General features: G+C 39.2%; 6 protein-coding genes across 7 annotated transcripts; all 6 read right to left on the reverse strand.

The window, feature by feature from the left end:
* Positions 1-1,063: 1,063 nt before the first annotated feature.
* LOC104720786 (dirigent protein 15-like) lies at positions 1,064-1,889 on the reverse strand. The gene has a single exon (XM_010438669.2). It carries the CDS (start codon positions 1,784-1,786, stop codon positions 1,163-1,165), a length of 624 nt encoding a protein of 207 aa, XP_010436971.1. The 5' UTR covers positions 1,787-1,889; the 3' UTR covers positions 1,064-1,162.
* Positions 1,890-2,837: 948 nt separating this feature from the next.
* Positions 2,838-5,115, reverse strand: LOC104720787 (eukaryotic translation initiation factor 4B3). The gene is made up of 2 exons (XM_010438670.3): positions 3,718-5,115; positions 2,838-3,272 (listed from the first exon to the last, which is right to left on the reverse strand). The coding sequence occupies exons 1-2, from the start codon at positions 4,866-4,868 to the stop codon at positions 3,098-3,100; spliced, it is 1,326 nt and encodes a 441-aa protein (XP_010436972.1). The 5' UTR covers positions 4,869-5,115; the 3' UTR covers positions 2,838-3,097.
* On the reverse strand, positions 5,097-7,509 carry LOC104720788 (putative magnesium transporter NIPA7). Its single transcript, XM_087471399.1, has 8 exons — positions 6,915-7,509; positions 6,717-6,773; positions 6,528-6,618; positions 6,292-6,452; positions 6,068-6,195; positions 5,849-5,986; positions 5,668-5,760; positions 5,097-5,587 (listed from the first exon to the last, which is right to left on the reverse strand). Exons 4-8 carry the CDS (start codon positions 6,365-6,367, stop codon positions 5,390-5,392), a joined length of 633 nt encoding a protein of 210 aa, XP_087327525.1. The 5' UTR covers positions 6,368-6,452; positions 6,528-6,618; positions 6,717-6,773; positions 6,915-7,509; the 3' UTR covers positions 5,097-5,389.
* A 465-nt stretch (positions 7,510-7,974) lies between these two features.
* On the reverse strand, positions 7,975-9,253 carry LOC104720789 (peptidyl-prolyl cis-trans isomerase CYP18-3). The gene has a single exon (XM_010438672.3). It carries the CDS (start codon positions 8,734-8,736, stop codon positions 8,218-8,220), a length of 519 nt encoding a protein of 172 aa, XP_010436974.1. The 5' UTR covers positions 8,737-9,253; the 3' UTR covers positions 7,975-8,217.
* A 240-nt stretch (positions 9,254-9,493) lies between these two features.
* Positions 9,494-20,281, reverse strand: LOC104727470 (uncharacterized). 2 transcript variants are annotated; one of them, XM_087471397.1, is made up of 32 exons: positions 20,065-20,281; positions 19,803-19,976; positions 19,481-19,576; positions 19,213-19,282; positions 18,893-19,017; positions 18,628-18,768; positions 18,384-18,541; positions 18,071-18,239; positions 17,888-17,986; positions 17,637-17,714; positions 17,495-17,554; positions 17,253-17,410; positions 16,839-17,040; positions 16,591-16,710; positions 16,289-16,374; positions 16,097-16,201; positions 15,822-15,920; positions 15,311-15,399; positions 15,013-15,161; positions 14,732-14,875; positions 14,534-14,641; positions 14,218-14,328; positions 14,034-14,141; positions 13,828-13,938; positions 13,508-13,671; positions 12,928-13,399; positions 12,630-12,737; positions 12,460-12,518; positions 11,905-12,286; positions 10,176-11,717; positions 9,874-10,081; positions 9,494-9,754 (listed from the first exon to the last, which is right to left on the reverse strand). In XM_087471397.1, exons 1-32 carry the CDS (start codon positions 20,170-20,172, stop codon positions 9,672-9,674), a joined length of 5,886 nt encoding a protein of 1,961 aa, XP_087327523.1. In that variant the 5' UTR covers positions 20,173-20,281; the 3' UTR covers positions 9,494-9,671. The 2 variants fall into 2 exon arrangements, with proteins under 2 accessions (XP_087327523.1, XP_087327524.1); XM_087471398.1 differs by having other exon boundaries at positions 18,063-18,239; positions 20,065-20,262.
* A 385-nt stretch (positions 20,282-20,666) lies between these two features.
* LOC104720790 (proline-rich protein 4) lies at positions 20,667-22,533 on the reverse strand. The gene is made up of 2 exons (XM_010438673.3): positions 22,265-22,533; positions 20,667-22,154 (listed from the first exon to the last, which is right to left on the reverse strand). The coding sequence occupies exons 1-2, from the start codon at positions 22,410-22,412 to the stop codon at positions 20,905-20,907; spliced, it is 1,398 nt and encodes a 465-aa protein (XP_010436975.1). The 5' UTR covers positions 22,413-22,533; the 3' UTR covers positions 20,667-20,904.
* Positions 22,534-24,599: the final 2,066 nt, after the last annotated feature.

The following is a 24,599-nucleotide window of genomic DNA, read 5'->3' on the forward strand; positions in this document are numbered from 1 at the left end:
CAATCTCGCCATCGAAGATCAATCTCGCCTCCGAAAGAGCAGCTCGTCACCTCGCCACCAAAAAACGCACGATGTGACCACATCATCACGCAATATCACCGTACGGACATTGCTATCTCGTCCGCCAAGCATATCCCCTCCTTGAAACAAGCACGACATGGCCATGCCTTACCACTATCTCGACCTATCTATGGTCTCGGTCTCACCAGCTCGTCAAAGCTCCGGACGGATCCACCACGGAGCAACAGAGCGGGTTGAGCGGCGCAGCGAGACCAGGACGCCTCACGGTCGCGGTCTGGAGGTGGCGGAGCAAGAGACGCGAGATGAGCGGACACACTATTCATCCCGGAACCCTACGGAGGATGTCAAAACTCCTAAAATCTTCTTTTCCTTCTGCAAGACGGACCTAGAGACGCAGAACTGTAACCGACGGGCTCAAGCAGGCCATCGCAGATCGGACTAGGGAGGACCATTGTTGGATATGGGCTTTGCCCCCAACATTTACAGAAGCCCAAACAGAAGATCTTAGGGAGTTTGGGGCCTGAAGTCTTGGATTTGGACCAACATGCCGCATGGGCAAAATCATTATTTTACAGAGAGACAGAAGAAACCCTAGGTCATGGCTCACTATAAACACGTGATGTCATTGTCACGTCAGGGAGGATTTTTTGGACAATTAGAAAGAGAAGAGCAATTATTTTCGTATTAACTGCGCTTAGCTCTTTGATTGTTATTTTCAGTAAACTCTTCACTTCAGTTCTACGTTAATAAAATGACAAGTTCCGATTTATCCCATAGAATATTCGTATTATTTATATTGTCGATTTCGTATATCAACAATGTTTAGTTTCTATTGAAATTCAATTCGTACCATAGTTATCAATAAATGATTCGAAGGGAAAACAATCATACACATGGCCTACCATGTGTTTTGTAACTTGTTAGGGGGTCATCTCATCAAACACACCACAAAAGAAACAGAAGTTGAAACTAGTATAACATAATAAGCACAACGTAAGACCAAAAAAAAACAGTAGATAACTTTTAGGAATTGAAGGAAGGCTTGCAAACATAACTAATCTCTTAATCCGATATGATTTTTCAGTTAGGCTAGTCTTTTACATTTATTATAATAATTCGACGAAACATATATGGGGTTTAATCAATAATGATAAACAGTAGCATCATATCGAAGAATAGCATCACCTGTCTTCATATCAATCTGATGCGTTTTTATTTTGACAAAGCCTCTCGCCATTCTGAATTTCCCACGACCACCAACAATCGCAATCTCTCTTTCTCCAGACTCTTCTGCTACCGGATTCCTTGAGAATATACTAATTGAGCTCCCGTTGAACTTTCCCGTTGTAAACGCCAAATCAGCGTACATCACGATCGTAAATTTGCTAATCTCCTTGCTCGCGGAGACGTACATCCCACGGCCATTCCCAATCTCTTTTGAGTGTATCTCCGGTCCGACGGTGAGTGGATCATCCATTACAAAGAGACTTCCAAACCCTACTGGCGAGTTTGCATCTCTTGTGAGATTATCATGTGCGATTCTGACGGCGGTAGGATTTTTGCCACTAAGAATATCATGGAGGTAGAACCGGACACGAGTTACTTTCTCCTCTTTAAGATTAGCCGGCTGCGTTTTGCTGTAATAAGATTCCTCTTTATGAGCCATAACGGCTACACTTAAGCAAAGTGCAAAAATTGTTATGATTCCACTTTTCATGATTATAAATTTTGAGAAATTGATAAGAAGGTGTGGTCTAGAAGACATATATAGTTTGAACACTTATATCAAAAGGAGAGTTTATAGGTAAGATATCTTTCTACAAAATGATACTCTACACTAAAAGAAAGAAATCAAATTAAAGAGGTCAAAACTCATTATTCATATAGTAACCTAATGATATTATCCTACATTAGAAAAAGAAGTAGTCAATGCAATGCATTCTAGAATAATCTTCCTTTGTGGAAAATAAAACCAACATATTAACATCAAACACATGTAATTTATCTTAGTTTTTTATTTGGATAAATTAGTTAATTTTGTTAGAAAAAAACATATTGTAAAAAAGTCAAACCATTCATCAAGTAAATATAAATTATATCAGACAATGAAATTGATAATTTTTAATTTACATTATGTAGAAGTATTAATATGAATGAGTAATTTTTTATTATAAGGAGATTTATTGGATATGTTGATTAATTCCAAAGTTTAATGCTTGACATTGATATGTTAAAAGTTAAAATTTCTAGTGGTGTTTTACAACTTTGAACATGTTGAGAAGAAATTTATTTAGTTTTTTTTTTTTTAATTATCGTTCCAAAAGCTTTGGTATACTTCTTGTAAAATAAAAATAAGGAATAGTATATTGTCGCACAAACTATTCTTCGAAGCAGAATTATTTATTAATTAATTTTGTAGACCACCGGCGCAAGAATCCAATGTATTGACCACGCGCAACTAACGCGCGTTAAGAGCGTGTTGTCAAAATGGTCCGTTTAAGTATTTCCAGTTCTCGAGCGCGTGTGATCGTTCATTAATCATATTTACCGACTCGTCCCACCACTTTCTAACTTGTCGCTGTTTTGTTTTTATTTTATACACTTGGGTTTTCCCAATTCATCTTATACTGTTTTTTTTTGTTTTTTTCTTTACCCATCGAACGCAGGTCAGATAGGCCCGATCGGTAGATTTTTTCATACAAATTAATGGATCATCAGGCCTTGTATGATCCAAATTCTATTTTTGGTGGATCATACATTTTAATAACAACAATGAGCGATGATGATTACTGCCCAACAAAGGGCTATTCCCAAAATTCCAAGAAATAATTAGACGATAATAAAACGAATAATGAGATTGTACAACTCGTAAAAGTAAGACACCCAAAACCCTAAAAAATTTCAACAGAGTATGCAATGAAGACTGAGAGAGAAAGAGAGAAGACCCTACCAAAATTTTCTATCGAGTTTCCCCACACAACTTTAACTTAAACAACACAAGACTCTCAGAAGCTAAAACCTCAATCAAGAACTGAACTTGTCGTATCACAATCCCCAAAAAATGCCTTTTCACTCTTCAGTTTTTGTCCTCAGTCTCTTCTTCCTTCTTATCCTCCTCTTCTACAGCTGGTTCCTCCCCAGTCTCTTCCTTCTTAGCTTCTTCTACATCTGGTTTCTCCCCAGTATCTTCCTTTTTAGCCTCTTCTACAGCTGCTTCCTCCTCTTGAGCTCTCTCCTCAGATTGCTCCGTGCTTCAATGTTCAAAGACATAATAATTAACCACGAGTAAGATAGATACATCCTTACTAGTTTACAACTTACACAGTACCCAACCATACTAATTAAAAAAAACAGTGAGATGAATTCAATCTTTCAGCCTAGCAAAGAGTGTCTACTTCAAGACATCAACTTCCATGTGTGCTTTCTACTACGAATGCGTAAACGACAACTGATAGAGAGAAGCTATTAAGCTAATGAACACCAAAACTACTCTCTCCTTTTAACTACTCTAATAATGCAGTGATCTATATAACACACGTCAATCAAGAGAGCCACTGTCAATTGTAGCATACATGAATGAATCCATCTCTCTCAAAAAGTTGACAATCTCTCAGACACATATCAATAAACCAAATATTTGCATATATCAGAAAACAAGCAAACCAAGTTTTGTAGTCAAAGAAGAGAGATAGATACCTTTTCCTCCAAGTTCTTTCAGTACGATCGTCGTCCTTACGGCCATTGCCAAGACCAAAGCCCATCTTCCCTGAAGATTTCTCATCAATGGCTGCAGCAACGTCCTTAAGCTTGTCAGCCTCGAGCTTCTCGTCAATCTCTTTCCAATCCTGGCCTTTCTCAGCCAGAACTTCCTCCCTAGGTCTGGCATTCCCAAAAGGATTAGCACCTTTAGGTCTATCTACAGCAACCGTGACCGGACTCATCGGCTTCACAACCTCCGGCTTCACGACCTCCACAACGGGCACGGGAAGTGTGCGGGGCTGTAACATCAATCTCGGCCGTGAGCCACCGCTGCTCGGTGGTGGTACGCCGTTTGCTCCGGGGCTCTCTTCTCTTCTCCTCCCCCAGGTGTCGGAATCCGCACCGCCGTATTGAGAATCCCGGTTTCTAGACAAGGATTCAAAACTTCCCCTCTTCTCAAATCTATCACCACCACCGCCGCTGGTAGAAACGAATCTACGAGACTCCGATGGCTTAGTGGAGACCCAGCTATCAACTTCATCAGCCTTGGACTGTGAATCGAAGAATCCTCCACCGACGACGCCGCCGCCGCCGCCTCTCTCTCTTCTCTCGAATCCGTTACCTGCAATAGGTTTCTTGGTGGCACCCCAGTTATCATCCTCATCCGCACGCGACGGACCCGAATCCCTACTAGATTCCCTATTGAATCCACCGCCTCCTCCTCTCCTTTCCCCATCCTCCGAAACCCTAGACGAACCCCACCTCGAATTGGAAGATTCATCACCGTAACGGCTCCCGCCGTAGCTTCGGAAACCGCCACCAAGCTTAGATCTATCAAGCTCCTCAGCGGAACGCTCGCGTGGACCAGTGGGAAGAGCGACGAGCTCAGCCTGAGTGAGGCGCTCCGTCTGGGGAGCAGCTGACGCGGCCTTCTTGGCAGAGCTGTAGGTAGCGAATTCAGCGAGAGATATGGTTTGGCCCTTCTTCTTCTTCGTTTTGGTGGTGGCTGCAGCGGCCAAGGAAGGGAAATCGGAGGAATCTCCTCCGGTAGAGGAAGGGGCTTGTTGCTTGAGCTCAGCTTCGTGTTCCTCGGCTTCTAGAGCCCAAGCACCAGGCTTTGCCCAAACAGATGATACAGCAGCCGCCATGGTTTGGTTTGATTCTTCTTCTTCCTTTTTCGTTCTTCTCTGTGTGAATATCAAAAAGTAATGAATGGTTCTGCTTCGATAGACCGCACCGAATCGCGATTTCCTTTTTATACTTTGGATCTTTTTGGGTTTTGATCGGACGGTTATTATTAATTCATCATCAAAATAGGGTTTTTATTAGATTCGGCTATTATAATATTTTCCATTCCTTCCCTTACAAGGACAAAGGAAACAAAATTTTTTTGTTGAATCAAAAAATAATAATCAAAGTCAACAATACTAATATACGTAAATCTTCAAAAATGACAGCTAGAGCTACTAATCTGTTGTCTAGTAGGAGCTCAAAAAAAAATATGCACAAATTTGTATAGAGAAACACTATTACAACAAAACTATATACACAAAGCTACATTCTTTTCCCCTCTAAGAGGTTAGAGATGGTCTTGTGATTTAGGATCTCCTAACCTCCTTCAGTTTAAAGCTCAAAAGACGCTCTAAAGTTTGAGGGGCAAGCTTCCTAATTAATATTCAGGGCTGTACAGACTTGTCAGATGCTCTTCATCAAAGCTCTTCCCTGAATCCTGCCATCTCATTCTTCCTGAAGAAGAAGCTTGTTGTTCCTCTTCTCTCGTCGCATGGAGTATTACTGTTCCTGTTAGCACTGTTATGAACCCACATACCTCTGAGGCTATGCTCTCTGTGTTTTGCCCATTCCAGTCCTGTTACCAAAGTCATTCATTCATCAACCATCTTCAAACATGATCATTGCTCTTAAACATTAACTATCTAGTTTATGTACCTTGAACATAATCGCACTCGCAACAATTGTGAGGGTTGTGAACATCACGTAGTAGATAGGAGAAACTATTGCTGCGTTGAATGTGTCCAGCGCCTGCCAAAACAATACTAAATGTTAGTATTAAGTGTTTTACAGTAGGCCAACACGACATCACACAGATACAAGTACAATTTCTTCTTACCTTGTTGAGGTAAATCATTTGCATTATCACACATATTGTTGCAACCATTACAAAAAACCATGTCTCTAGATACCAAATCTGATTTATCCCCTCCAAAGTTAACTTTATAGCAATCCCCACAGCCTTTATGCTCATAACCTATTCAAAACACCAACCTTTAAAGAGCAAAAAGTGGGGGAAAATTAAAATAGAGCTCAAAACTAATTCCAAGATGCTTACAGTGAGCGAACCCATCAATGAACAAATTCCGATATAAACAAGAACGTTGGTCTGGCCGCAGAGAGGTTCACAATACAGAATCAGAGCCAGGACAATCGACATTGATATAGCTACGTAAAGTAGAAAAGCTGTCTCATAAACAAAAAAAGAGAGAAAGGAAAAAAGATCAGTAACATAAACACACAACAATGTGTATGTGTGAACAGAGAGAGAGAGAGGGAGACCTGGTTGCATAGCTAGTTTCCAGATTTCGTCAACAGAATTGGGAGTCTGCTCCTGAGGTGCGTGAATGACGATCATAACTGATCCCACGATGCAACAAACTTATCCCCAAACTCCCATTTTCCTAAGCTTTTCGTCTAACAGGAAATGTGCCAAAACAGCACTAGAGAAATCAAAGGGTTTAGTAAGAGAAGAGGTGAAAAGGAGATGTGAAGAAAATGTAAATAGATAGGGATACCTGATGATAATACTTAATGCACCAAGAGGAGTGACAAGTACAGCCGGAGCATAGACGTAAGCAACAAAGTTTGCAATTTCTCCAATAGTCACTTTTTGAGTTATTAGCAAAATCACATAAAAGAGAATGTAAGCAATAGATTAAATTGTTATTGAAAAAGGGATATAATGACATGGGTAATTAACTTACTAGTGACCAAGCCTACCCACCAAAGGGGCTCTAACAAATATGTATAACCACCATACCCTGCATCATCATCAAGCAAGGCACTCAAATAAGGACAAGTAGATAAAGGAGGAGGTTGGTTTCAATCTCCGAACCGAAATCTATGTATCTCTCAATTGAGAGAGAGCAAAACTTGAAAGAAAAGGGGAATAAATAACGAACCAGCACGGGTGCCATTAGCAGCAGCACGCTTGAGACCTTTCTTCTTCAAAATGAAGCTGGAACCTATGAATACACTTTAAGACACAGCTAATACCAAACCCATCTCATTGTCCGACAACATCTTCTTCTTATTCTTCTTCTTATTCTTATTCTTATCAATCAAATCTATGTTTGTTCTATGTTTCTATTTCTATCTCAGCCCAGAAATCCTTCTTAACCCTAAAAAAAAATTGGCGGTAGCGTATGGAAAACAACAAGATACAATCGAAAGGCAATTTAATCGTATGAATTGGGGTGTTATCTGATCATAACACACACGAATTGCCACAGAAGAAAAAGGATTGAAGGAAACCTGACTGCTTGAGATTGGGAGAAGAGGGAAGACGGAGAATCGCAAGAAAGAATTTGGAATTCAAATTTGATTTGATTAGATTTGGAAGAGAGAGAGAGAGAGAACTTGTGCCCTTTCCAGAGACGACAGCTCATGATGAGATTTCGTCGTCTTGTCGGAATTATTAACTTAACATTCTCATTCATACAGAGACAGAGAGAGAGAGAGAGAGAGAGAGAGAGAAAGGGTCAGGCGCTCTTCTTCAATTTTCTTCCATTTGTTTAAAAATTAAGGCGTAAAAATTCGTATTGGGCCTGATTTTGATGGGCCGACCTTCACGTGATAAACTTAATAGAATAGTGAGTTCGTATCTAAGAGGCCCACTTAAGTTATTAGATCCATCTATCTAAATTCTAAACAAGTCTAACAGAAGAAAAAAGGCCAATTGATTGGTTTTGGTCACTGCAGAATCACGTGTGTTGTAACAACTTTAGACCCCCAAGACCTGGTGGTGTAGACTGACAATAGGCACACTATGTACTATGTAGTGAGAGGGTGATGATTTTAGTCAAGAAGAAAAGATAACAAAAGAGTCTGTATAGTATAGTAGAGATAGCTCCCGATAATCAAAAATTCAGGACAAATAATGAACATAAACACGGCAAGGGATATATGCAGTTAAGCCAAGATAACGCAAAAATTAAAAGTAGGCAGTCATTAGAGAGAATATGATAAAAGAGTGAGTAGTAGAGTGCTCATTCATTATTTATGGATTTATGGTAAAGGTGACCAAACAAACAAACAAACTAAGGGGGATAGAAGAACATCTCTCCGTTCCCTCCCACGAAGAAGAGAATGACACCAAACTTATGACTACTAGGGACCAATAAGATAACGCCAAACGCAAAGACACAACCAGGACATATATGTAGATAGAGGCGAAAGAGAGAGATCATCTAAGATGATTGGATCCTAAGAGAGCTGACCACAATCGGCGACAACCACCGGCTTCGATGGCTTCCCAGACGACGATCCGACCTTCTCGATGGCCTTAACGACGTCTAACCCTTCGACGACCTGCCCAAACACCACATGCTTACCATCGAGCCAATCGGTCTTCACGGTGCAGATGAAGAACTGAGATCCGTTGGTGTTGGCTCCGGCGTTCGCCATCGACAGGATTCCAGGTCCCGTGTGCTTCCTCTCGAAATTCTCGTCCTCGAACTTGTTCCCGTAGATCGACTCGCCGCCTGTTCCGTTCCCGGCTGTGAAATCTCCTCCCTGGCACATGAACTTAGGGATCACACGGTGAAACTTAGATCCCTTGAAGTGAAGAGGCTTCCCGCCACGCCCTACTCCTTTCTCTCCGGTGCACAGCGCTCTGAAATTCTCCGCCGTCCTTGGAGTCTTATCGGTGTAAAGCTCCATCACGATCCTTCCCGCCGGCTGCCCGTCGATTGTCATGTCGAAGTAAACCTTAGGAAACGCCATTCTTGTTTGTTGTTGTTTGAGTGATAAAACGAGAGAGAGAGAAAGAGAGAGAGAGAGAGATCTCGAAAACAAGAGCTTCTTGTGGAGGATTAAGCGGTGAGGTTAGGTTCTTTATAGCCCCCGGAAGCGGCGAGTCGCATAAAATTATAAGATTGTTACACGTGGAGTTATCTCAACGGCTTTTCCAATCTTAACCCTGGTTAGGTTAGAGTTTGACCACCGGTTAATTAGGAGGGGTCAGTCAGTCAGACTCAGTTCAGTGGGATGAGTATCTCAGACTTGGCATATGCCCCTGGAGCAACGTGCCACACGTGTCAACTTATCTCATACGTTTCAAACCGATAGATACTACAACACCTTCACCTAATTTTATCTGATTTAATTCCCGATTCCTCCTTTAACGTTACATTATTCGGAATTATTAATAAAAGTTTCAAAAACGTTAATTTTAGTAACGCATAAATCTTTAATTATTTTGATTCTCTCTCTTTACGTGCCCATGCAAATCTTATGTTACAACAAACGTGATCAAGACTAAAAAATTAGAAAAATCTAGAATAGTTAATTATCAAAAAGCAACCCGTATATGTAAAAGAAAAAACAATTATTCTGAACTGCACTTTCTGCGGTCTAGAATGACAGAGAACCAATCAAAAGAATTTGTTGAGGTAAGCGATTTCAAATTTAAAATTAAAAAAAAAAAAATGAAAGAAATCAACGAAAAGCAGTGGACACCATGCAAGACATGAACCCAACATTTTTAAAAGTTATGGCTATGATTTTAAAAGAATATATATTATATAATTGACTAACATGTAAGTCATATACCATCGGTACAATAGCCGGTTCAATCACACACCTAGAGGAATCTACAACATACGTACCGCATTCAAGTCTTGGCCCTCTCGGATCTTCTTCTCATGTTAGTTTCGTCCCTATAGCGATCCGGGATACAGAAATACAGCTATTTTCTTCAGTGAATCCATGGACAGTTCCAAGTACCCATGCACTTCAGCAGCTGATCGAGACAAAAGAAAAAAAAAACAAGCAGCAGTGTTGTTACACAAAAATAAGTATGCAAAAATACCAGATCATCAAGATAGCATTGTCAAGAGTGGGGAATAAACAGTTTGTTACCTTTCACTAGCTTTTTCAAGTCTTTGGAGAAGCTATCCACACGGCCAAAAACTGGATGGATCCTGCAAACCTGAACTACACAGAGTTCCAAGTATAACGACATCTCTGTCGTTTGGATCAGCAAAAGGCACAACTTCTTAACTTCATCTGGAACCTCTTTGGATCTGTAATCATCACAAAGCTCAGCAACTATTGCGGTGGCTTGGTCCTGCATTTTAAAATATACATTGTAGTACCAGGCGCAGATAAAGATTAGAAAAAAAAAACTGTAATTAACGGTTCGTGTTCTCGAGTTATTGTACCTGTAGACCGTGCAAAATCTCTGGCTCTGGAAGCTCAGGGAAATGAGCAAGATCGACATATCCCACTTCTTCTGCCCGTTTAACAGCACCCTCTGCTTGTAAACACAGAAATTTCAACAAGACAGAAGCCACTCTATATATCTGTATTGCCACCGAGTCTGAAAACTGCGATTGAGTAACAGACCCAGGATGTTCTGCTGTATGTCCCCTGATAACTAGAGCAGTCGACATTGATACAGCAGTGATCTTGGGTTTCCCAACACAAACTATAGGCGCTAGGGCAAACCATCCATGTTTGCTGTTGATGAATGACGGTCTTTTGCAGGAATCAAACTCTTCTTTCACTACCGGAGGGCATAACAGATGAGATGTTTGGCTCTGAGACTCTCTAAGGCGTTGAGCACCTTTGCTGATAAAGGCCAGGAGATGTATAGTCATTTCTCTTAATGGAGAATCCATCCCCTTCATAATTTTAACCCATAATCTCCAATGGCTAGCTAATGCACACATCAGAAGGAGAGTATGCTCGGTTTCTCTCAGATAAGCAAGGGAAGTCCACGTCCGTTGACTTCGTGGTCTCACTTTGTCACGATCATCAGACGGGAAATCTGGTGCGGCGAGACAGTACGAGATCATGTAACCTTTCTCTAAGAAAAAGTAAGATATGACACTCTCCACAATATCAGCCCCTGCAGAACCAGATCCTAGAGAATGAACCATGGCAGTAACCACAGCCAAACCGATTCCCCAGATATGCTGAGGTTTTTCTGTCTTTTCTAGCAGCGAGCCCTTTTCATTGTCAGATACCAAAGTAGACATTCCATCCGGATACTCCACAAACAAAGCTCTTAAAGTCGAGAAAAATCCAGAATTTAGAAGCATCTGAGCTCCGCCGTGAACTTGAGCGATAGTTAAGAAAAATTTCAGTATTGCTGAAACAGATGCCGTCGATTTCTTATCCTGAAGTTGTAGAATAACATGCTGCAGTCGGAGTTGACTCTGTATAATAGGGAACCATGTCTCCGGCGTCAAAAAAATTCTGAGAATCAGGTCTACTGCAGTCAGGCAGAGAGCCAAGTACTCGGGATTCCCCATGAGGTTGCAGAGAAGGGGTAATAATCCAATTGTAGCATCAGATATCTCTGCAAAATCTTTTGCTGGCACCATATGTCCCATCCCACTCGAGTTTGAGTTTTCTGAACCAAAACCCACAACCAGGAGCAGCACCTCAAGCAGGAGGTTTATCGTCTTCTTCAATATAGCATTTGAATGCCTCAAACTACCAAGGATTTTGAGGCCAGGCCCAACATTTCTCAGGACAAGTGCACATATAGATAATGACAGATTTTTCTTTGCGGATTTCAAGAGGCGGGATAGCAAGTCTGCCTGTGCTGTAAGAATATCAAACACAATCTTGGGTGCATCCCAGAGAGAGGCAAGTGAATCAACTGTGGTGTAGAATTTTTGAGATACTCCATCAATGCTTGAAAGAGTGACTCGAGAAGGGATTTTCCTTTCAACAGCTGCAGTTTCTTCAAGAGACTGCATATAAGGCGTAACATTTAGATGTATAAAAATAATAAATTAAGATCCCAAAAGAGGGACATGCAAAGTTTTAGTTAGCTATCAGTTATAACAATTCAATGGTAGAAACTAAGAACAATCTAGCCCATAAATGTATTATGATTCGATAAGTCTCCGAAAGCTTAATTAGGACATAGAAACTTACATTATCCTCGTAAAGTATCAAGACGGAAATCAATGCATGCAAAACAGAGAGCTGCGAAGTTGAGAGTAAAACCATCGAGTTTGCTCTCTGCATGTAACTCAACATTTCCTCTGCTGTTGTTTTAGATGTCTTCCACTCAGAGAAATCCCATATATCAATGCCTAATTCAGCCCTTATTTGCTCAGTGTCAAACAAACAGTCCCCCGAAGCCATATTTACGTCCTCATTAGTTTTCTGTTTATATATCTCCCAAAAGCTAGACTCAAGTAGAAACTGGAAAAGCTCTTTGAATGGACCAGTTGGGATGTCACGACCCTCAAGTTTTCCTTGTAGATGACAGTATAGATCGCTGAAAATCATAGGCATCAACTCCTTTCCTCCACTAGCAATAGAACCCAATAGATTATAAGCAAAATGCGACATGAGAACGAATAAATAATGATACAAGGAAAAGCGTTGTCAATTGTAGATTTAAGAAAGATATATGCGATACTGAAACTGAAAATTAGCAAAGGCATGCTGGAAAAGAAAAAACATAAGGAACAAAGGTCTTACCTATAACCAAGTTTTGAATATTGCGCCAACAACTCAGAAAAAGCCGGTTGAGCACAAAGCTGTCAGCATATTGTTAAACAGGCACAAAAATCAGATATGACAAGGCTTTGAAAAGTGCATTGAAATAACAAAAAGAAATAGATCGAGCCAAAAGAGAGGAAGGAACATACAATTTCTGATATGAGTTTGATCTTCCCAACTAAAACCATAGACAATGCTCCAGCGCCAGATGCTTCCAGTTTCACAATCAAATGTACAATAAGTAAAACGGCAGCAACCTATCAATGCAAAAAATGAGCAACAATTAAAACTTTAAATTACTATTTTCTGAAAGATGGAGGCACCTAAGCAAAAGATGTAAACTGTAGTGAAACTTTACTGCTTGTATTTTTAAGTAAAACAAATGCGCGTCGTATAAATTTCAATAAACATAGTTCAATAAGACGACCAGGTCAACGAAATACGTACCTTTGCTTGGAAGTTTATTTCACTTTCAGCATCTAAAGAAGAAACTGACTGGATAAGCCCATCCAAAACAGATTCGTCACACCATTTTGTAAAGATATCCTTGGGATCTGAATCAGCTGTCCAAGTTATTTTGGGTGGAGATACTGCAGTATTTTTCTTCTCTTTCAGTTCCACACATGGCTTTTTCAGTGACTCCGCAAACAGCAATTTCTTGTACAAAAACATGTTGCAAGCCATAATTTCCAAAACAGAAGACTGACACTGATATTTCACAAACAATTTAGAAATTTCTTTATTGCCTAAACTTCCAACCGTCGAATCTTTTAGCTTAGACGCTTGTGATATAATGTTGGAAAGTTGCTGCCAAAACTTTTTTGATGCCTTAAACTGTTCCAGCATATTCGCGTATTGGCCAGCCTCTTGCCAAAGGGTTTTCAGGAAATCAAGTAAACCCAGTAATATATTTGTGTATCTGGAGAAGGTTAAACCATAACGTAAATATTACCGGCTAATATCTCGAAGATTTCATAGAGAAATTCAGAGTGATTAATTGATAGATTTAAAAAGTACTTTGAAGTACCTATCAACAAAATCGGTTGCTCTCTCTACGTATTGCAGGATAGTGTGCAATAAGCGAGATTTACAAGCCCGGTCAGGAATTGAGGAGGCATCTTTGCCGGACTGGTTTAAGTTGCCAGCATCTGAGTCTTCGTTTGAATCAAATATGGCGACTAAAAGAGCAGGCTGAAGACAAAGGATATTAAAATAAAACAATTTTTCAGTATGGAGAAACTGGAGAATCTAAATGATTTCAAGATGCACAACTGCGTAGCACAAACAGCAATTAAAATAGTCCTAAAAGCCTGTGACAAGTATATCAAAGAAAGAATGGGAAGCAACCTGATATCTTGCCGCCACAGTTAGTAGTTTCAAGGTCGCCACGACTAGATCTTCATTTTGTCCCGACAGATCAAGTACGATCTCGGTAACCGAATTTCTTAAATCTGTAATCTAAAGATAAAACCGTCATTCATCCTTACATATTGTCAGCAGAATATACTACATGAACATAAAGAGATAACGGATAAGAAAGTTATAACTCTAACCTGTTTATTGTCTAGACCAAAGCCTGCATTACTTACTATATAGAGTTGTGATGATTCTGCCAAGGCAAATAACTTTGACAGCACTCTAGCAGCAGAAACCTGTATCGTCTGCAGAAAATATTTGGCTTTTAGACATGTGATTGGTCAAAACGTCAACTTCTACGAATTTGGATGCAGTCCTTACAGGATTACGGAAATAAGAAATCAGTGATGTGACAGCTGCAACAACTGAGATCGGTTTTGTTGTAGAGGACAGCATGGCTTGATGAAATACAGGGAGAGCAGAATGTGTACTCTGCAACAATTATCGCAAACTATCAAATTCCACAATGCCTGGAAGGAATCGAGTATGACCACCCACATATACAAGTGAGAGAAACAGTGTTACAGAAAATATAGCTAGCCAAAGCAATATTCATATGTGAACAATGGCTACTATCTATTATTTTTTGTACTTGCAAAAGCTTTTAATAAGGTTAGAGGTAAGACAACGCTTTTACCTCAGAAAATTGGGAGAGAGTGACGTTCAAAACATCCAAAACGGAGACTATAGCAAGTTGCCATCCTTCAATCTCTGCGGGTTCAACAAAACGGCTTGAACAAAGGTTCTGCCGCAATGGAAACATATCATGAAATCAATTAAAGCACATTAGACCCTTGGAAAGTAGAAGAAAGACTATTCCAGAGAATATTCAAACCTCTAAAGTTTGTGTAGTCGTACAAATGATCCGGAATAGTGCGCTATGAACAGAGGCATCATGCAGCAAAATATCAAGGAGAACATCCCTCAGCTTTGTGGACAACTTACTGAATCTGAGACATGTTCTCATCACATCAATGACCTGCAGAAACCGAGGGAAAAGACAGAAAATATATATTCAAAGGAGCTATGAATCCAATGACTCCAATAAGCTTATAACTAATCTGTCGTTAGGAGGTAACTAGAGAGGGGGAGCTATAGCTAATGATTAAAACATACCTTTAGTGTCACTTTCCAACGCATATTTCCATGATTGTATTTCCAATACTCATGACTAGCAAGAATATACTGTAACGAGAAAACGACTAGACCAAAAACTACATCATTTTCTAGTCCCCCCTCCACAAGTTGCATTGTAAATTCCAGAACTGCAAGATACAAAAAAATAAAAAAATAACATTATGGAAAAAATGAGACAGGCGGCTAAATAAATATACAGAAAACTAAGAAATTTCCAACAATGTGAGCCCACAATCACGTAGATTACGCACTAAGCAAAATTCTGCTGCAAACTTGCCTGATATGACCAATGGGCAGCTTGTATCATTCTTCTCGCAGTCAATCAAGATCATCTTTGCAAGTTTCCCGGAGAGCGACCATGTTCCGCTTTAATTTTAAAACAGCAGAAGGAGTAAGATTGAAGTTAGATCATCACAAACTACAATGTCTAGAATGCAGCCAGAGAATGCACAAAACGATGAAGAAAATTTACAAATTATGCAGCTTTGTCTATCTAAGCCTTGTTTATACAAAGAGGTATTTCTCCACATAAAAGCTTTAAAACAGTGTTTTCAATAAAGATGTATTCCTCCAAATAAAAGCTTCAAGACAGTACTTTCAATGAAGTGTTGGCAATGTGTTAAATATTACTCCCTTGTGGACAACCATGATTCTAAATGAAACGAAAAACAAATATCTACTAGGCATGGTAAGCTACAATGAGTATATTACATAACTATGGGTAAGATATATAAGAAAATGAACCAACTTAGGAAAGAGCAGATTGTATGTCATATTTGAGGTCCAACCTCAATGAAATATTGTAGCCACTGTCAGGGACGTCTGAACCTGAAGTTATATCAAATATATTTGCCTTTAAGACCATGGGAGCAACATTTGACGGGGAACTGCTCGAAGAGAAAATAAAATTAGCCATCAATGTTCCAGAAAGAACTGATACCAAGTTCCAAACTATATAATATGAAAAGACACTGCACATGGTGGATAATATTATTAGAAAAGGAATACTGAAGAAAATATTTGATAACCAAGATAGAAATGAATAAGCATCACAAAATATTACCATCGCAGAAGTTTAGCTAAGATATCAACAGCCATTGCCATCACAGCTGCACCACCAGAGTCATAAGTCAGGCTTCTGACTGAATTGCAAATTATATCAACCACCCTGAAAAAAAAACACAAAAAATATATATAATTATCAAGCACTCTGGAAAAGAGGATGTAAGAGAGAAATATATTGCAAATACTTCACCTCACATCACTTTCCATCTCCCCATTTACATAAGATTCGTGAACATAAAAGAAGTGGCTGATATTCAGTAAGGAGAAACATACAGCCTGAAATCAATTTACAGAACCTGGTCAGAGAAAAGATAAGGATACATATTTTATGACATAAGAGCGTCCAGACATACAGCCTTAGTTTCAAATATTGAGAAAACAGTCAAGAGACGAATTGATTTAAAGGAAGACAAGGCCATATCTACCTCATGGTGTACAAATACTAAAGCAATCCCTACTTCATAATAAATGAGAATGGAGCAATGCAGTTACCTTGTTAAATGTCACCATTCGACGAAGCAGCTCTAGAGTCACAAAAGCTTCACGATTGTTACCAATGTAGAGTCCATTGGCCAAACGGATGATCAACACAATTATGCCGGATATCGAATACTTGGAAAGGAAAATGTATTTCATAAATCAGTATATCTCAAACTAAAACAATTAGCAGCAATAAAAATTATAACATTGGAGGAGTCTCTTTATGAATAGGATTTTCAAAGAATGATGATATCATTTACCTCCCACCGTACAAGGCCAGTATTTTCACTGATTATTTTCAGAATTCGTCCACGAGTATTGCTGGGAATAACTAAACCTTCAAGACCTGGAATATGCACCGGTCGGGAAGTTTCAACAAGTTGGCAGGCATCATCCGTCGGAGAGTCACTAGTTATATCAAATAAAGTTGATACCCCGACTGATTTATCCAGAAAGTTGTATCTGCACACAAAAAAAAAAAGCACATCAGATCGCAGCAGGGTGATGGTTGGCAATCAGTAAATTAAAAAAATTAACTGAGACAAGAAAGAAAGCTTAGATTGATGAATGCAGAGTATCCTGCCTAGATGCAGAACATTGCTCTCATCTAGATAGCAAATTTCCATATAAATGTACATAAGCACACAATAGTGTATTGTCCAAGTACTACTTACACACATTCAGCAGGCCAACTGCCTTCACTCAGGGACGACAAGAGACGAATGAGTTCAGCACTTCTGAATGGGAATTCACTCTCCAGATCAAAGAGGAGACACCGGATAGGGCCATCAACAAAACTCTTTCGATTCCAAAACTGATTACAGAGTGACTCCTGAATAATTAAGGCACAAAATGAGCATTTATGGATGTGTAACATAGAGGAAAAAGTTGGGCACAACATGCATATATAAGTTACCTCTCCTTGATAAACCTTGCAGAGGATGTCTAGTATCAACTCGAGGATGGCATCGTCCAGCTGCCAAAAATGTAGAGATGAGTAAGATTTTGAAACACTTCATAATTATATAATTTATCATCTACAATTAATGGAGTTATACCTGAAGATTGATCTCATAAGACGCAATAAATGCTGAAATAAAAGTCCTCAAGACACTACGATAACCAAAGACTGGTCCCTGGAAAAGTGGATAATAATGACAGAATCAACTTCGTGGAGGATAACATGAAGAAAATTTGTAGAGGATTGGTAAAGTAAAAGTCACACCATTGATTAATAGAGAAATAAGTGCCACTTTCAAGAAAACGCAAAGTTAAGCTCGGTATCTGGAATTTTAATCTCTTAACTTACATCGAAATCATTCAGCACATTACTTTGAAGGATTTCAAGGAAATAACTCAAGGATGCTGCCTCGATAGCTTGTTGAACATAGCTCACGTGATCAATATCCTGGTAATCAAGTAAAATTAAATACATATACATGAATAATATGTATCTTCTGACTAGATAATGGAAGTAGTCTCACTTTCATACCATCAGGAAAGGAATTTCCTCCTTCCCAGGAAGAGATGATATAAGACACAGAAAGACTGCCCATGCCAGGACGAGGGGTCCTGCTTCTTTTACTTCAAAAGTGTTGAGGCTTGAGATTGTTGCATCCATCTCTTGGACATCAACAATGGAAAAGACACAAGTTCCAGACCTTACAAGAAAAACAGAAACTTTAGGCAAAATCGACAGATATTCAGGAGAAAGTAGGATTAGGCAAATTGCTGGTTTTGTATCCTATTTGAAGAAAGTTGTAACTTTATCTGTGCACTTTTCCTCGTGAATTAGTTAAACATACCTGAAAGGTACTCCGTCGTGAACCATTTGTAACATATTCTCCATATCCAACGTGTCTATAAGAATCATCAGCAACAGAATTTGCACACGACATGCAGAATGTTGTGCTTCAGCTGACACAGCCAGCTTTCTAAAATTATATGAACCTGAAAGAATCCCCTGCAACACAGCACTTATAAGTAAATAAGGTTGGTTACAGAAAAAATGGAACCAGTCTCAGGCATGTGGCTAGTGACTCGAGATACCTTATAGAACGAAGACAGTTTTCTCCATCTTTCTCCATTACAAGTGCAAAAAGATTCATGGTAAAGAAGGAAGAGAATATCCAAAATCAAATTGTTCTCAATTAGTGTCTCCTCCGCCCACAAAGTGAATAGATTGACATCCTACCAAAATAAAATCTAGATAAAATCAGATATGGACCAGAAATGTGATTTGAAATGATAGAAGCAGTGCCTTAACATCAGATCAAATGAGATGTAAAGAAGGGCTTGGACTCAGAACACATACCATATTCTGTGGAAAACAAGAGGACAAAAGGTCCTCAAGAACTGATGATTGTCGTCTTTCAAGCCCATCTGAGATCAGCTTTACAGCTTCCTCCCTGATTGCACTTTCCTCTCTTGCCGCATATACTGTGCAAACGCAAAAAGCAGTAGAAAATGGACATTATTGTGGGTGAAATTCTATAAGTGTATCCCCACCATCGGAAAATAAGCTTTTGTTTTGTTAATAGCAACTGTATATACAACTATAGATGCCCACATGTGTTGAGACGTTTGAAACTAGGAGAGAGTAGAAAAATAGGGAACAACAAAATCACAACTTACAGGAATGTATGAGAATACGCTTTGTACACTTTAGTAGGCACTGGCGCTCTATGTAATACTGAAGCAGTATCTTCAAGAATAGCATTGGAACAGAAGGACAACAAAAGAGTTAGCAGGAAAGGTGAAGAAATAAAGTAAAGTCATTGGTAAAAAACATAGGACAGCAGCAACATTTCACTATAATGAGCTATAGAACTTACTACAAAGAATATAACGTAAATAACCACAAAGAATTTTGAAAGGAAGCAGAGACACGTGAGCTACTAACCACGTCAATGAAATCTTGAGCAACGGAGTCAGAGGTTCCATATTCCTGATCCACAGATCTTTCCACGAGGATATAAGATTGGATTTCATCTAGATTCTGGCCAGATTACAGAAATGTCAGAAAAAAAGGTGTTGTTGCCCACATAACTTATATAATCATTATCACTCATACCCCTGAGCCTTGGTCAAGGTAGCAATAATTCGAAATCAAAGCACAGGTTATACATGAAGCGAATGATAAGAATGTGTATAATTTACAAATCTACATGGCTTGAGGCCAATACAATATAGTGAAATTAAAGAATGAAGAAAGAGAAACTAACCAGATGGGAGCTGATTCGAAGTGCTTTGTCTTTCAATTCGGGCTTTATGACCAACTGGTGCTCCTTAATCTTGACCACTTGCGAATTCAAAGCTTCTTTTGATTTCTCACTCGGTGGCTTGAACATCGACACACTTCCGACGAACCACGCGTGGTTTTCCTCTAACTTCTTCGCCTGAAATTGAGATTGCAAACCAAACCTTATATTACGCACGCACCCAAAATAAGACCCATAAGTATACGAAGAGGAAGAGAGAGATTACGATGGGTTGAGGAAGGTCATCAGAGAGAGAAGCATTCTCGAGGCCGGTGAGAAGAGAGTCAAAGGGATCCCACCAGAGAGACGGATCGACGGATTTAGGGTTCGCCATTGAAAGAGCTTAGTGAAAGACCAGTTCCAGAGCGCTTAAACCCTAGAGCCTAGAGAGAGACGACGAGAGATGAAAAAATACAGTATTTGTGATTTTTTTTTTAGATTTTAATTTTTTTTGTTTGGCGCTTTTCAAAATAAAAAAATAATTCACTTTGGGCCACGAATACTAAAGGCCTAAAGCCCATTGGATGTTCCTCCCACAATTTTATGTTAGTCAATATTTTCGGATCCATGGGAAAGTCGAATACCAAATTATTTATTGGGTTTTGTTACAACAACGTACGGTTGATTTAGTGATGAGTCGAATACCAAAATACGCTCATGCACGCACTGACGCACGTATAAACTAATCTAATGAGAGATTTTCACTTTTGAGTTTTGACCATCAATATGTTCTTTTCTTACTATCAAACTTCATTTTACATACCTCTGACTTATAATGTTGAATATATGTAACATATATGATCACGGCCTTAAGCTGAACTCATCTCATAACGAAAGAGAAACGTATCATTATCAAATATATTATTGTTGGAAGATTGCTGGGAATATAAACAAACAAACAGTCGTCTACACAGAAAAGATAACTCAGCGATATATAAAAAGCCATCAACAAAAGAGAAAATTAAACACATGCAAAGATAACAATTTAAAAAGGTAACACTTTGATTATACATCAAGTATACGTACATATATATATATATATACGTATTATATTATAAGAAGTTTCTCAAGGGTGTGAAGGCAACGGAGGCCATTTCCCGAACTTGGGGTGGTGAATGTATTTTGGAGGAAGAGGCGGAAACTTAGGAAGCGGTGGAAGTGGCGGACATGGCTTCTTTGGAATCACCACTACTGGTACCGGCGGAGGGCACGGCTTTTTCGGGATCACGACAGGTGGTATGTAGATTGGTGGATGCTCTATCTTCGGCGGCGGCTTGTATATTGGAACCGGCGGTGGAAGCTCTATCTTCGGGGGACACGGTTTCTTCGGCGGTTTGTGGATTGGTACCGACGGTGGTACCACTATCTTTGGTGGCGGCTTGTGTACTGGAACCGGCGCCGGTGGGTCAACTTTCTTCGGTGGTGGCTTGTAAACAGGTACCGGAGGTGGAAGCTCGACCTTAGGCGGACATGGCTTCTTCGGGATATGCGGTGGCTTGTGTACCGGAACCGTAGGTGGGTGCTCGACCTTTGGCGGTGGCTTGTAAACCGGTACCGTGGGTGGGTGCTCGACCTTTGGCGGTGGCTTGTAAACCGGAACCTGAGGTGGGTGCTCCACCTTTGGCGGACATGGCTTCTTATGGATGGGCGGTGGAAGCTCTACCTTTGGCGGTGGCTTGTAAACTGGTACCGGAGGTGGGTGCTCAATCTTCGGCGGGTTAGGTGGACAGGGCTTCTTAGGAATCGGCGGTGGAAGTTCTACCTTTGGTGGTGGCTTGTAAACGGGGACAGGTGGTGGAACCTCTTTCTTTGGCGGTGGATCGTAAACCGGAACCGGAGGCGGAACCTCTGCCTTTGGTGGCGGTTCGTAAACGGGAACCGGGGGTGGAACCTCCTCAGGAGGGCTGTATTTAGGTGGACATGGTTTCTTGAGAAAAGGGGGAAGTTCCAAAGGCGGAGGTAAAGGGAAATGATGATCAAAGCCCTTAAAAGGAGGCAACTTAGGCATAGGCCAGAAGAATTTCGAAACGCATATTTCGGGTGAAAACTTCAGGTTTTGTTTGAGACCCAAAACGTGTTTATCCCCGGATTTGGATATATACACAATCTTGGTTGACTCAAGGCCATCGTGAGCCGGACAAGGGGTTCCTGTCGCGCTGTGAAGCTGAGCGTAACACTCCTCCTTTAATGCTCCGTCGTCGGAGACAATGTCATGAGGAATGTTAAGACCAAACTTTCCTTTATCGTCAATGTTTCCCGAACCTTTTGTAACAAAATGGCCTTTATTCACCTTACAATCGATCGTCACTTGGAGTCCTATAACAAAATTATATCACAGTCACGTTGATCAAACAATCACAAGAAGAAAAAAAGGAAATGATTTATATATACATTATATAAGTTCTTAATGTGGGTTATAAAGTTGCCTGAAAATGCATGGGGGTTTTTGATCTTGCTCTCGGCGTAACCGACAACTTCGACGACACGAGCGACTGAGAGACTCGCTGATAAGAGAACCGACACGAGAAGGAGGAGGCACGGAACCGAACCTCGAGGTTCGGCTAAGATCCTCATTGGGATTCACACCCTCTGAGATCTCTGACACACTTTGTCTTTCGTTTGCTGAAAATTTAAAGTATATAAGAAGAAAGAAACTATATGATATATATAGAGTATTAGTGGGAGAAGGTGATATGATTATAGCGAGTCTTCCACTCGTTTATATAATGGTCATATTATCAAAGATTTTTTTGAAGTTGGGATCTTAATAATTACTACTTCCTAATTAACCTCTTTTTATTTCTTTACCAACAATAATTGGATTCGGCGGTTCTATTATTTTTGTATCATTTATTAAATCAATGTATGGTCCATCTTATCGTTGTTACTTTCGTCTATAAGGTACTTTATGATATTTTTCATGCAGGGTGGTTGAAGCCTATTGACTTTTTTTGATTTTCCTTAATACGACAACGGCATTCAAATTTACTTTTTGTTTCTCTCATCAACGATATTGCACGAGACACATGCGTAGAAACTTTTTTTTTTGCCACAGGGAGATCCGCAAATATATATGGTTAATTTTATTGGTATATAGAGTTTGCATGCAGGATGAACATGCATGTATTGTGTAACTTTTTTTCTTTTCCCTCTCGCACACAAGCTATATAGGTTTATCTGAAAAAGAAACAAAAAAATAAAAAATGAACTAAAAAGTGCGTGTATATATAACCGAAAATTGAATCGAGTCACCACATTATGGTTAGAAGAGAAACTTAAATGTTCGTGGAAGAAAAAAAGATAGTCACACTACTTGTCGGCTTGTAGTTCTTGTCTACTAACAAATATATTTTTTTTTAATTTTTAGAAATGATTCATGTATATATATATATACACACTGAGTTTATGTACGACATGCAGCCATGATCTACCGTTTTCACTAACGAACCGCGCGTATATTAATTATTAAAAAAAAAGTATAAAGTAACGAAATTGGTCAGGGATCAGGATTCAGGAGGCTTGATTTATTGGCATTATTGGTTAGCGGAGAGAGAAGTTAATATTTATCATCAATCTACTTCGACTTTGAAGTTGGCAAGGCCCTTCAATCAATGCAGCCAGCTCAAAAACCTACTAGTAGTTGTTCTTTCTTGGTGAAATTTCGTTTTGTTCGAAATGAAAGAAGACACGAAGAACACTTAATTAAGAAACACGAAAAGCCTAGCAATTAGATAACAACAATTATCAAGCCTAGTCCGACTAAATTAGGTGTATGCAAATTAGCTAGTCCGACTATAAATTCAAATCGAGGACGTGATTATATATATGTATGAAAACGATTAATTATAGTTCGGTTTGCGTTTCAGGTGTTACAAACTTACAATGCAAACTAGGAATAAAATTGGATTAATGTTTTTCTTTCTTTTTCTTCATTGGTACTATGGTTAAGTGACTTAAGTCAAATGATATGTGAGAGATATCATCATATCATTATGTCCAATACTGCCATATTAAAGCTCTACCTACTCATCCACGCCCATTAATACGATGACTTTGGACAGTTGTACAATAAGAGGCTGAAGTTGAAAGTTTTATATTCATATCTTCCGGTATAATTAATCATCTTCAAGTTTATTTGAGTTTAAACCTATCAACGCAATAAATATTATAAAAGAATAATCAGATTATATTATAGAAAGCATCAAAGCACACATTGACTTTTAGTAAAAAAACATGTAATCGACGTTAAAAAGATTTACTGCTAAAAAGAATCGTATATATGATTAAGAAAGATATACCCTATCTTTATATAAATTTTTAAAAATCCTATCTTAGGTAGCAATAAATATACATGTAGAAAAAAGTAGCAAGTAATTGTTTTTTTTTTAAATCTAATATTGGGGCGGGCAACCAAGAACATAGTCCCACATGGAGTGAGTTTTGCGGTATTATTATTTTGTTAGGTGACATGCGATAAATATGTGAACTGTATATGGTTCCACATTGATTAAATCGAAAATTGTATTATGTAGATTTTATTTTTTATTTTTTATTTTCCTTAAAAATGAGACGACGTACTTAAAATATCCCGACTAATCCAGATCTGGATGTTGACATATTCTCTGAGCATACAACTGCATTGTTTACATAAACTGCCAGAGATATAATGAATGTAAAGGACCCATGGACGAAGAGATCATTTTTACTACTTCTAGAAGTAAACACAAAGGTTGATGTCCAAATTTTACGGATGGTTTGAAA

The sequence above is a fragment of the Camelina sativa genome, chromosome 11 (genome assembly GCF_030686135.1).
Source record: "Camelina sativa cultivar CO46 ecotype springtype chromosome 11, ASM3068613v1".
Lineage (NCBI taxonomy): Eukaryota > Viridiplantae > Streptophyta > Magnoliopsida > Brassicales > Brassicaceae > Camelina > Camelina sativa.

Excerpts from the sequence above, each read along its gene's own strand:
- LOC104720786 (XM_010438669.2), bottom strand. The coding sequence starts at position 1,786 with ATGTCTTCTAGACCACACCTTCTTATCAATTTCTCAAAATTTATAATC.
- LOC104720787 (XM_010438670.3), bottom strand. The coding sequence starts at position 4,868 with ATGGCGGCTGCTGTATCATCTGTTTGGGCAAAGCCTGGTGCTTGGGCT. Across the intron at positions 3,273-3,717 it reads GAAAGAACTTGGAGGAAAAG|CACGGAGCAATCTGAGGAGA; the intron begins GTATCTATCTCT and ends TGAACATTGAAG.
- LOC104720788 (XM_087471399.1), bottom strand. The coding sequence starts at position 6,367 with ATGATCGTCATTCACGCACCTCAGGAGCAGACTCCCAATTCTGTTGAC. Across the intron at positions 6,196-6,291 it reads GAAACTAGCTATGCAACCAG|CTTTTCTACTTTACGTAGCT; the intron begins GTCTCCCTCTCT and ends TTTATGAGACAG. Across the intron at positions 5,761-5,848 it reads AAATGATTTACCTCAACAAG|GCGCTGGACACATTCAACGC; the intron begins GTAAGAAGAAAT and ends TTGTTTTGGCAG.
- LOC104720789 (XM_010438672.3), bottom strand. The coding sequence starts at position 8,736 with ATGGCGTTTCCTAAGGTTTACTTCGACATGACAATCGACGGGCAGCCG.
- LOC104727470 (XM_087471397.1), bottom strand. The coding sequence starts at position 20,172 with ATGGCGAACCCTAAATCCGTCGATCCGTCTCTCTGGTGGGATCCCTTT. Across the intron at positions 15,400-15,821 it reads GGCTACAATATTTCATTGAG|CGGAACATGGTCGCTCTCCG; the intron begins GTTGGACCTCAA and ends TTAAAATTAAAG. Across the intron at positions 13,400-13,507 it reads GCAACCGATTTTGTTGATAG|ATACACAAATATATTACTGG; the intron begins GTACTTCAAAGT and ends AACCTTCTCCAG.
- LOC104720790 (XM_010438673.3), bottom strand. The coding sequence starts at position 22,412 with ATGAGGATCTTAGCCGAACCTCGAGGTTCGGTTCCGTGCCTCCTCCTT. Across the intron at positions 22,155-22,264 it reads AAACCCCCATGCATTTTCAG|GACTCCAAGTGACGATCGAT; the intron begins GCAACTTTATAA and ends ATTTTGTTATAG.